Genomic DNA, 12,125 nt, shown 5'->3' with positions numbered 1-12,125 from the left:
ACTCCCCGCCTCTCCCTCCCCTTCAGGTCTCTCTCTTCCCCAATCTCCCTCCATGTCTCTCTCTCTCCACCCCAGCCAGTCTATACCCCTCCCCCTCCTCTCTCTGCACCCCCCCCCACCCCCTGCAGTACACCGACAGTAAAGGTTTGGAGAGGTATCGGTCATACGCTAGCAATCATGAAAATCTCTGGGAGACACGGACAAGTTGGGACGAACTCGGTGACCCTCTACCCTGCCCACTTCGGAACGCCCGGGCAGGAACCGCGAGGGGGGTCTTCTTTAAAAAGAGACGCTCACGAGTGGGTACCTTCTTTCCGCTGGGCTGCTTCACGATGAACAGCTCCGTCCATATCTGTATCCCGTTGGTGTCGGGGTCCGAGCCCCCCCTCCACGAGAAGCCAGTCAGCGGCTTGTCGTCCCTGCCCAGCCAGTTTGAAGTGGAGCCCATCTTCTGTGGGGAGAAACTGAGGAAGTTGTTACCAGACAGACTGGAGCCTCCAGACCGCCGCGTGGATCTTACACATGGGGCTCCTGCGGCCAAGCAGCTCCAACTAAACGCTGGAGGAACTCAGCCAGTCAGGGGGGGGGGGGAGAAAACGGTCGCTATCTTGGGCCGAGACTCTTTATTGGGACCTTTCTCCTTAACCCAACAACTCAAGATGGTGGAGGAACCAAGCAGGCCCATCAGCATCTACGGAGGGGAATAGACCAAGACCAAGGAGATGGTGGTGGACTTTAGGAGATCTAGGCCTCATATGGAGCCAGTGATCATTAATGGAGAATGTGTGGAGCAGGTTAAGACCTACAAGTATCTGGGAGTACAGTTGGACGAGAAGCTAGACTGGACTGCCAACACAGATGCCTTGTGCAGGAAGGCACAGAGGCGACTGTACTTCCTAAGAAGGTTGGCGTCATTCAATGTCTGTGGTGAGATGCTGAAGATGTTCTATAGGTCAGTTGTGGAGAGCGCCCTCTTCTTTGTGGTGGCGTGTTGGGGAGGAAGCATTAAGAAGAGGGACGCCTCACGTCTTAATAGGCTGGTAAGGAAGGCGGGCTCTGTCGTGGGCAAAGTACTGGAGAGTTTAACATCGGTAGCTGAGCGAAGGGCGCTGAGTAGGCTACGGTCAATTATGGATAACTCTGAACATCCTCTACAGAGCACCATCCAGAGACAGAGAAGCAGTTTCAGCGACAGGTTACTATCGATGCAATGCTCCTCAGACAGGATGAAGAGGTCAATACTCCCCAATGCCATTAGGCTTTACAATTCTACCGCCAGGACTTAAGAACTTTTTAAAAGCTATTATTAATGTTTTTGAGATAGTGATTTAGATGCATATCATATTTTTTTACTGAGTTAAGTATTGTATGTAATTAGTTTTGCTACAACAAGTGTATGGGACATTGGAAAAAAGTTGAATTTCCCCATGGGGATGAATAAAGTATCTATCTATCTATCTATCTATCTATCTATCTAAACAGTCGATGTTTTGGGTCGGCCTCCAAGAGGACCACAACCTCGTCAGAGGGCCTGGAGGCTTGTGTGCCTCAACGACCTGGAGGGCTATGTTGGCTGGAGTCAGGGCTTTGGCTCTTGGTAGGGGTCACCCACGCCAAACAGGTCAAAGGGTAGAGGTCAGACTAAGAGTGGTCCACCGGTCCTCCAGGTTCAGGGTCAACAACCCTGACTGGTCAAACAAAATTGTTACAGAAACAGCCATGAAGAATCCTTCTACATCGGAGTGTGACGGTATTCCTGAGTCTCCACCTGGGACTTGCCTGACTGACGGTAGTGAAAAGCGAGGGGAAGCTCCGGACACGACGAAGGAAGCCCTGAACACCGCCAGAGATGGAGGGCCTTCATCGCTGCCAATATCTGTGAACTCTAGAGACTGCTGTGCGTGAAAATCCCAGGAGACCGGCGACTTCTGGGATACTCAAACCACCCCATCTGGCACCAACAGTCAATCCACGGTCAAGTCAATTAGATCACATTTTTCTGCCCCCCCCACCCTCCCCCATTCTGATGTTTCATCTGAAGAGCAACTGAACCTCTTGACCATGTCTGCATGCTTTTATAACATATAACAATTACAGCATGGAAACAGGCCATCTTGGCCCTTCTAGTCCGTGCCGAACGCTTACTCTCATCTAGTCCCACTGGCCCGCACTCAGCCCATAACCCTCCATTCCTTTCCTGTCCATATACCCATCCAATTTACTTTAAATGACAATACCGAACCTGCCTCTACCACTTCTACCAGAAGCTCGTTCCACACAGCTACCACTCTCTGAGTAAAGAAGTTCCCCCTTGTGTTACCCCTAAACTTTTGCCCCCTAACTCTCAATTCATGTCCTCTTGTTTGAATCTCCCCTACTCTCAATGGAAAAAGCCTATCCACATCAACTCTATCTATCCCCCTCGTAATTTTAAATACCTCTATCAAGTCCCCCCTCAACCTTCTACGCTCCAAAGAATAAAGACCTAACTTGTTCAACCTTTCCCTGTAACTTAGTTGCTGAAACCCAGGTAACATTCTAGTAAATCTCCTCTGTACTCTCTCTATTTTGTTGATATCTTTCCTATAATTCGGTGACTAGAACTGTACACAATACTCCAAATTCGGCCTCACCAATGCCTTGTACAATTTTAACATTACGTCCCAACTCCTGTACTCAATGCTCTGATTTTTAAAGGCCAGCATACCAAAAGCTTTCTTCACCACCCTATCCACATGAGACTCCACCTTCAGGGAACTATGCAGCATTATTCCTAGATCACTCTGTTCTACTGCATTCCTCAATGCCCTACCATTTACCATGTGTGTCCTATTTTGATTAGTCCTACCAAAATGTAGCACCTCACACTTATCAGCATTAAACTCCATCTGCCATCTTTCAGCCCACTCTTCTAACTGGCCTAAATCTCTCTGCAAGCTTTGAAAACCTACTTCATTATCCACAACGCCACCTACCTTAGTATCATCTGCATACTTACTAATCCAATTTACCACCCCATCATCCAGATCATTAATGTATATGACAAACAACATTGGACCCAATATAGATCCCTGAGGCACACCACTAGTCACCGGCCTCCAACCTGACAAACATTTATCCACCACTACTCTCTGGCATCTCCCATCCAGCCACTGTTGAATCCATTTTACTACTTCAATATTAATACCTAACGATTGAACCTTCCTAACTAACCTTCCGTGCGGAACCTTGCCAAAGGCCTTACTGAAGTCCATATAGACAACATCCACTGCTTTACCCTCGTCAGCTTCCCTAGTATTGCGTTGAGTTATTTGAATTAACGAGGTGTACGGGTAGTAAAGTGGCCACTGAGAGTAAGATTGACCCCCACACCCCTCCTGTCACGCAATCACTGAGTATAAATCCTCGGATGTGTCGGGACTTCACTCTGTCTCGCTCTCTCTCTTCCCCCACTCCGTCTCTGAGCGGGTTCCCGTTCACCGGGAGCGCCCCGCGGTGGGCAGGGGCCAATGTACGGCCCAGCAGTACCTGCTTGTACAGGTACCGAAGCATGAAGTCCAGGAGGAAGGATTTGCCCTTGCGGAAGGCCCCGGCCACGGACAGCACCATCACGTTGAGGTCGCGGACGGACTCCCGCAGCAGGATGCTCTCCAGGGCAGCCTCGTCCAGCTGGAAGCTGTGGTCCTCCTTGTGAACGTGGATGATCTGCTGGGACCTGGCCAGCTGGCACGTCATGGCCTCCTGCAGGGGAGAGGAGCGGTGGTGGGGTTAGTCACGGCCAAAGCCCCCACCCCTTCGCCGCGTTGGAGCAGCAGCCGATCTCTGCAGAGTAAGATCCCGGGAGATCCCGGCTAGATAATCTTTTGGTTTGAGGGGTGCAGGGTTGGATCGCCCCGTTCCTTTGCCAAGTGGCCCTGGGGCTTTGGCGCTGCTGTGCCAGAGGGTCGCCGGGGCCCCTGGAAAAGGCACAGGTCCCTCAGTACAGGACTCTCGCCTCACTCCCCCTCCCACTGGGCAGTGCCCCCTCTCACAGGGCCGTGCTCCCTCATCGCTGCCCTCCCTCCTCGCCGCCCATCCCTCAGCGTTCCCTCCTCGGGGACCCTATCACGGCCGGCGCTCCCTCCTCGCCGCCCCTCCCACAGGGCGACATACCCTCTCTCCGTGCATTAGTCTGCAAAAGCTTGGCCTGGGTCCCCCCCCCACCCCAAAACCTGCTGGTGGCGTGTCTGGTTCCTTACACGCCGGGGCAGAGGGCAGACAGACAACCCCCCGCCCGTGCACCTGGGCATCCAGACCCTTGGCTGTGCCAACATGCCCCCTCTGGACCAGGCCGGGCACTGAACGGCTTTCTCAGTCCAAGGCCGAGGGAGACGGAGCAGAGTCTGGGGTCGACAGCAATGTGCCCTCTTAACTTGTGACGACCAGCGCCAGCCCAACAATCTTGTGCCGGGCGATTTTTCTGCCCGGCCACAGCAACACGTGGGCACTGAATAACGCCTTCAATAAAAAGCCGGTTCTAAAATCTGCAGACCGACTCCACCGTCCGCGTCGGAAACCGGACCAGGAAACGTGATCGCGTGCGATCGTGGAATACACCGAACGTGCCGACGAGGGGGAGGCTGGCGGCCTTCCGTGCGCAGTTTATAACCCCTTGTGCGGGGGTGGCATACACACATTCGTGATTGGTGAGGGCGTCAAAGGTGACGGGGGGTAGGGGGTCGAGGGGGAAAAGAAATCAGCCGTGATGGAATGGCGGAGCAGACTCGATGGGCTGAATGGCCTAAATCTGCTCCTGTTTTTCACGGCCTTATGGGAACACATTGATCGAGTGAGTCCAGTCCTACAACGTCTACAGCTTAAAATCGGGATTTCAGCTGGAACTTCGTACCTTGTGACTCTGTTCCAGGCCACAGAACGACCCTTGTCCGAGGACGAGCGAGAGGGGCGCAGTTTCTGGCGAAGGGGGTTGTTGGTTTAAGTAGGGGCACACACAACACTCGCAAGGCCCTTTGATCGGCCGTGATAGAATGGCCGAGCAGATCCAACGGGCGGAGTGGCTTAATTCCGTTCCCGTGCCTCGTGCGTCACCCTCCGCAGAAGAGGCACCCGCCCCTGTACCCTGTGGGTGAGCTGATATTCTCCCTGCGCTGCCTACTACTGCTGAACAGCCCTCTGACACCATTCCGGGCCCCAGACAGTCCTTCCAGGTGAGGCGACACTTCACCTGCGAGTCTGCTGGAGTTGTCTATTGCATCCGGTGCTCCCGGTGCGGACTCCTCTACATCGGCGAGACCCGACGCAGATTGGGGAACCGCTTCGTCGAGCACCTACAACAGACAGGACCTCCCGGTTGCCACCCCGCTTCACCTCTGCCTCTCATTCCCATCTAGATATGTCCATACATGGCCTCCTCTACTGCCATGATGAGGCCAAACTCAGGTTGGAGGAGCAACACCTCATATACCGTCTGGGTAGCCTCCAGCCTGGTGGTATGAACATTAAATTCTCCAATTTCCGGTAATTCCCTCCCCCTCCCCCTTCCCCTATCCCAGGTCCCTCTCTGCTTCTCTCCCCTTTCAACTTTCTGCTTCTTTATCTCTACAGTTCTTTCATGCTCATCCCCTCCCCTCCCCCCTTTATCTTTCCTCTGATTGGTTTTCCACCTGGCGCCTCTAGGCCCTACCCCTTCACCTATCTCTATTACTGGGCTTCGGCCCTCTCTTCCCCCCCATTCCTGATGAAGGGTCTCGGCCCGAAACGTTGGCTACTCTTTCCTCACGGATGCTGCCTGGCCTGCTGAGTTCTTCCAGCGCCGTGTACGTATCCTCTGACACTGAAGGCCAGTGGCCTCGGATCTTCCTTGGTTGGCATGGTAGCGTAATAATGAGCACCAGACACCCGGTCTCAACACAGGACGTAAAGTGCGGTTAAAGAAAAACTTGGTATCATTACGTGATCAGGTCAGGCCAGCCCCTTGAGGTGGGCCCCAACTCAATGCCGGTGCCTGTGAGTTACGCATATCCCTCCGCCCGTTACGCTGCCCTACAGCGAAATCGACATCCGTGCCATCGATTGGAGGCGACCCAGACGTTGCCCCTCCACCCCGAGGGTGGCCTCATCTTGGCACAAGATGGACCGACGTGCCGGAAAGGGAATTAAAGTGCTCCGCGCTTGGCCGATGAAGCGGAGGCGCTCGACGGAGCGGTCCCCCATTTGACGGCGGGTCTCGCCGACGCCGCGGGAGCACCGGACACAACGGGCGGCCCCCGGCGGGTCCGCAAGGCGAAGCCTCGCCTGGGAGGGCTGCTCGGGATCCCGAACGGAGGCGTGTGGGCAGGTGCAGCAGGGGGAAATGCCGGGAGGGGGGATCAGTGCGGAGGGACGAATGGGTGGGGGGATCACAGAGGGAGCGATCCCTGCGGAAAGCGGAGAGGGGGGAAGGTAAAGATATGTTTGGTGGTGGGATCCCTTTGGAGGGGGCAGAAATTTACTGATGTTCGTTAGCTGTGCATCAGTAGAAAGTCTTTCCACTGTCATACATAGATAAAACATACTTTTATATATTGGTCCCAACTGGAAATGAATCTGTTTTGGGCATTTACTTTAAGCCCCATCGTGTATGAGCTTCTCTCCCAGCGGTTAGTGTAATACTTCACAGTGTCGTCAATCGGAGGACGGGTTCGATTCCCCCATCGCCCGTGAGGAGTTTGTACGTTCTCTCCCAGTGACCGCGTGGGTTTCCTCCGGGTGCTCCGGTCTCCTCCCACAGTCCAAAGACGCACCGGTTAGGGTGAGTGAGTCGCGGGCGTGCTACATGGGCGCCAGAAGAGTGGCCACACTCGCGGGCTGCCCCCAGCACACCCCCCCCCCCCCCCGGACCGCGCTGGCCTTCGGCGCAGACGGTGCGAAGTAAGCCCCGCCCTCGACGACCCACGGGAGGTGGCAAACCCTGGACCGGCCCGGCTTCGAGCGCTCACGGGTGACGGGACACTGGGGACTCCGCCAATCCGGCCCTGCCGATCCGCCTCGGAGCGATGCGCCGGCGTCTGAGCTCGCGGCAAGAAGGCCTGTTGTCAGAAAACCTGCGATCACAAAGGGCGGCAGAAAATCAGTCCAACACAGCGTCACACTCAGCGACACTGAAATTGGGCCTTTCCGTCCACGGTGTATATGCTGACCGTTTTAAACCCGATTACTCTAATCCGGTCTGCCTGTGCTTGGACCCCACACATCAATGCCGTTTCCATTCTAATCCGTGGCCTGGGGTTAACCGAGGCGGAGGGAGATTCAGGCAGCTCCCACTGGCTGTTCAAGGCTCGAGACTGTTTAAAATCATTCCCGGTACACAAGCGTAAAGGAGATCGAAATAATTGTCACTCCGGATCCGAATCAGACCAAAACCAAACACATTAAGATAAAGAATACAGCAATAAAAAAAAACAAATATAAATACATAGGAGAGCTTATATACATAGATTGATTGTCTGTCTGTCCATAAAGTGATGCTCGGAACAGAAGTGTCTGTACACAAGGTGACTCTGACAGGAAATGATAAATGATAACACACCCCTCATACAAACTCTTCTCCCTCCTGCCGTCTGGGAAAAGGCACCGAAGCATTCGGGCTCTCACGACCAGACTGTGTAACAGTTTCTTCCCCCAAGCTATCAGACTCCTCAATACCCAGAGCCTGGACTGACACCTTACTGCCCTATTGTCCTGTTTATTATTTATTGTAATGCCTGCACTGTTTTTGTGCACTTTATGCAGTCCTGGGTAGGTCTGTAGTCTAGTATAGCTTTCTCTGTGTTGTTTTTTACGTAGTTCAGTCTAGTTTTTGTACTGTGTCATGTAACACCACGGTCCTGAAAAACGTTTGTCTCGTTTTTACTGTGTACTGTACCGGCAGTTATGGTTGAAATGACAATAAAAGTGACTTGACTAGTGGTGGTTGGGGAGTGTGGAAGGGTGGGTCAGTGGGTGGAGGTGTTGATCAGCCTCACTGCTCGGGGAAAGGAAACTATTTTTGAGTCTGCTGGTCCTGGCATAGCCTCCTCCCAATGGGAGAGGGGCAAACAGACCACGAACAGGTTGGGTGGGATCCTTCATGGTGTTACTGGCCCCTTTCCAACACCTTTCTGTAGATATGTCCGTGATGGCGGCCATGTTAGTTCCTCTGGTCTAAATCCCTCTTCGATCCACTGATTTAGTCTGATTCCCCCCCCCCCCCCCACCCTCCTCTGGCATCGATCAACATCTCTCTGTGGAAAGGGATATAACTCTCGGGTCCCCTTCCTCAACAACCCTCTCAAGCCCCCCCCAACCACTGAGGGAACGTTTACTAGGAGCGCAGACACAAGAAAACTACATCTATCATCAGACACCTCCCACCCCCCCCATCCAAACTATACCACTCCTTGTTACTACCATAGGGAAGGAGGTGCTGCAGGGGTTCCCAACCTGGGGTCCAGGGGACCCCTTGCTTAATGGTATTGGTCCATGGAATGAAAAAGTTTGGGGGCCCCTGAGGGACAGGAAGCTTGGGTTCCCACACCACCGGGTTCAGCCACAGTTGTTACCCTACGGCCATCAGACTCCTGAACCAGGGCAGGTAACTTCACCCAGCGCGGCTCTGAACTGATTCTCCGACCTGCCAACTCACTTTCCAGGGCTCCTCGCGACTCACGGCCCGCATTATTTCTTTGCTTCTTTGCACCACTTGCCTCCGCTTCGCACGTCGATCTAATCTGAACGCCGGCCGGATCGACCGGGGAGGCCCGGGGGGTCGGGACCGGAGGCGAGGATCGCGCTGAGGTCCCCCCCACCACCACCACCCCCACCAACTGCTGTGCTTTGTGCGAGCTTCCCGCCAATACGGATGGACTGAGACTGAGGCTCCGGGGATCGGATCTAAGGACTCCGGAGTTCGGAATACTTTTACTCGCTTCTGTCGTTTGCGTGATTTGGTGTTTTTTTTTTCTTTCTCTCTTCATGTTAGGGGTTGGTCTTTCTTTGTTCAATCAGGTTCTATCGGGCTTCTTGCTTTGTGGCTGCCTGTGAGCAGACAAACCTCAAGGTTGTATAATTTATACATTCTTTGATAATATACTTTGTACATTGGGTTGTCTGTCGGTCTTTATGTATAGTTTTTTTTTTGCAAAATTCCATTCTATTTCGTTTTTTCCCTGTCTGCTTGAGGTAGGACAAATAAGAACTTTGGTGATGAATTTACTATCGAGGAAAGACTGTGACTATCTATCTATCTCTCTCTTGGGTGGTGGGGGGCAGTAAAAAACTTACCCCTGACATCTCCTCTGTACCCACTCCCCAGCAGCTTAAAACTGTGCCCCCTCACGTTAGCCATTTCTGCCCTGGGAAAAAGCCTCTGACTATCCACACGATCAATGCCCCTCATCATCTTATACACCTCCATCAGGTCACCTCTCATCCTCCGTCGCTCCGAGGAGAAAAGGCCGAGTTCTCTCAACCTATTCTCATCAGGCACACTCTCCAATCCAGGCAACATCCTTGTAAATCTCCTCTGCACCCTCTCTATAGCATCCACATCCTTCCTGTAGTGAGGAGACCAGAATTGAGCACAGTACTCCAAGTGGGGTCTAGCAGTACCACTGAATGGAGTTTGAATACTTGGTTTATGATTTTAAACCCTGATTTTGGTTAATAATTGGAAATTACTAAGTGTATGTCATGCCTTTGAATTATAGATTTTAGACCATAAGACCTCAAGACATAGGAGCAGAATAAGGCCATTTGGCCCATCAAGTCTGCTCCACCGTTCCATCATCTTATTTTCATCAGATGACACCTGGCCGGTTCTTTAGTGTTTACAAGGCCAAATTGCCAGCTCGAGGCTCAACCCAGCACGGAAGGAAAGCGTGCACGGAGCCAGTCAGATTCGAACACTGGACCTGGACCCCTCACCTCAAAGTCCGGCGCAGATCCCACTATGCCACCGGCCGGCTGGCCATTCCATCATGGCTGACTTATTTTCCCTCTCCGCCCCAGTCTCCTGCCTTTGCCCACATGACCTTTGATGACCTTCCTCATCGAATTCCTTCTCATCTCCGTTCTTTGAACGGAAGATCCTACAAAAGGTAGCGGATTCAGCCCAGTACATCATAGGTAAAACCCTCCCAGCCGTTGGGCACCTCTGCATGAAACACTGTCGTAGAAAGCAGCGTCCATCATCAGAGACCCCCACCGCCCAGGCCGTGCTCTCTTCTCACTGCTGCCATCAGGTAGAAGATACAGGAGCCTCAGGACTCGCACCACCAGGGTCAGGAACAGTTACTACCCCTCAACCATCAGGTAGAAGGTACAGGAGCCTCAGGACTCGCACCACAAGGTTCAGGAACAGTTACTACCCCTTAACCATCGGGAAGGAGGTACAGGAGCCTCAGGACTCGCACCACCAGGGTCAGGAACAGTTACTACCCCTCAACCATCAGGTAGAAGGTACAGGAGCCTCAGGGCTCGCACCACCAGGTTCAGGAACAGTTACTACCCCTCAACCATCAGGTAGAAGGTACAGGAGCCTCAGGACTCGCACCACCAGGTTCAGGAACAGTTATCACCCCTCAACCATCAGGTAGAAGGTACAGGAGCCTCAGGACTCGCACCACCAGGTTCAGGAACAGTTACCACCCCTCAACCATCAGGAAGGAGGTACAGGAGCCTCAGGACTCGCACCACCAGGTTCAGGAACAGTTACCACCCCTCAACCATCAGGCTCTTGAACAAAAGGGGATAACTACACTCATCCATTGAGATGCTCCCACAACCAATGATCTCACTTTAAGGTAGTGAATTTAAAGAGCAAACACGACGAAGGGTCTCGGCCCGAAACATCAACAGCGCTTCTCCCTATAGATGCTGCCTGGCCTGCTGTGTTCCACCAGCATTTTGTGTGTATTATCTCACTTTAAGGACTCTTTACCTCATGTTCCCGTTATTTATTGCTATTTATTTATATTTGCATTTGCACAGTTTGTTGTCTTCTGCCCTCTGGTTGATCTTTCACTGATCCTGTTTACAGTTACTGTTCTATAGAGTTGCTGAGGATGCCCGTAGGAAAATGAATCCCTGGGTTGTATATGAAGACGTGTATGTAATTAAATAATAAAGTTACTTTGAACTTTAGAGCCACATCCCTGTATTCTGAGGCTCTGTCCTCCGGTGCTGGACTCCCCCACTACAGGAAACATCCTCACCACCTCCACTCCATCTCGGCTGTTCAATATTGGATAGGTTTCAGTGAGATCCTCCCCCCCTCGTTCTCCTGAACTCCAGTTTAAATATACACAATCCCTTGGTCTCCCAGAGCCGTCTGTGGCAATGAATTCCACAGATTCACCACCCTCTGGTTAAAGAAATCCGACCTTTCTTCGGCATCATATCCTGTCCCAACAAACATGAAGGAAGAGGATTTGGCTTGGCATCTATCTGACAGCCTTCAAAACTCAACACTTTTCGGTTCATCGGCTATTCCAGGCTTATATTTTAAACTTGAACCCTGTTTAAGTTGCAAATTGCTCCAAGTTTTGACCGGTGTTCCCGGTCATTGGCCCCTGCCCCGGCTCTGCCCCCCGGGGTGACGGGGATGGGAGGCGCATCCTGCCCCCGTCCCCTGCCCGCACCAGCCCCCCTCGGATCAGCCGGCCTCACCCGTCCGCTCCTTCAGTCCGCCAGCGGCATGCTAAACATCCCCACTCGCCTCGTTGACCCACCATGTCCGCCTCCTTCCGGCTTCTCACGCGTTGCCGGCCAACCCGTTGCCATGGGGACGGCGACGCCGGCCAAAGCACCCCTCCCCCCCCAACCCACCCAACCCGCGCCGCTGCGCCTTCTGGGACGTTTTGTAGTATTCGGCGGCGCTTCGCAACAATCGGGCGCGCGTCGGATGACTACAATTCCCAGCGTGCGCCGCGGCAGCTCCAAAGCTGAGGAAAACTGGATCAGGTATGTCATTATGTGAGAAATACGGAGGGGAATTATTGAAAGAATTCGGAACGACAGCATTAATCTACTTGGAGAAGCGGGATTAATCAAGGGGAGATCCTGTCTGAGTAACGCAATTCTAATTTCTTGAAGAGATGTGCGACGGA

General features: G+C 52.9%; 1 protein-coding gene across 1 annotated transcript; it reads right to left on the bottom strand.

The window, feature by feature from the left end:
* Nucleotides 1–175: 175 nt before the first annotated feature.
* On the bottom strand, nucleotides 176–11,774 carry LOC140717583 (atlastin-3-like). The gene is made up of 3 exons (XM_073031157.1): nucleotides 11,748–11,774; nucleotides 3,529–3,741; nucleotides 176–451 (listed from the first exon to the last, which is right to left on the bottom strand). Exons 1-3 carry the CDS (start codon nucleotides 11,748–11,750, stop codon nucleotides 176–178), a joined length of 492 nt encoding a protein of 163 aa, XP_072887258.1. The 5' UTR covers nucleotides 11,751–11,774.
* Between the last annotated feature and the right edge of the window lie 351 nt (nucleotides 11,775–12,125).

Source organism: Hemitrygon akajei, chromosome 28, assembly GCF_048418815.1.
Source record: "Hemitrygon akajei chromosome 28, sHemAka1.3, whole genome shotgun sequence".
Classification (NCBI taxonomy): domain Eukaryota; kingdom Metazoa; phylum Chordata; class Chondrichthyes; order Myliobatiformes; family Dasyatidae; genus Hemitrygon; species Hemitrygon akajei.
Note: the sequence above shows the minus strand (reverse complement) of the source record. Positions and strands in the feature narration are given on the sequence as shown.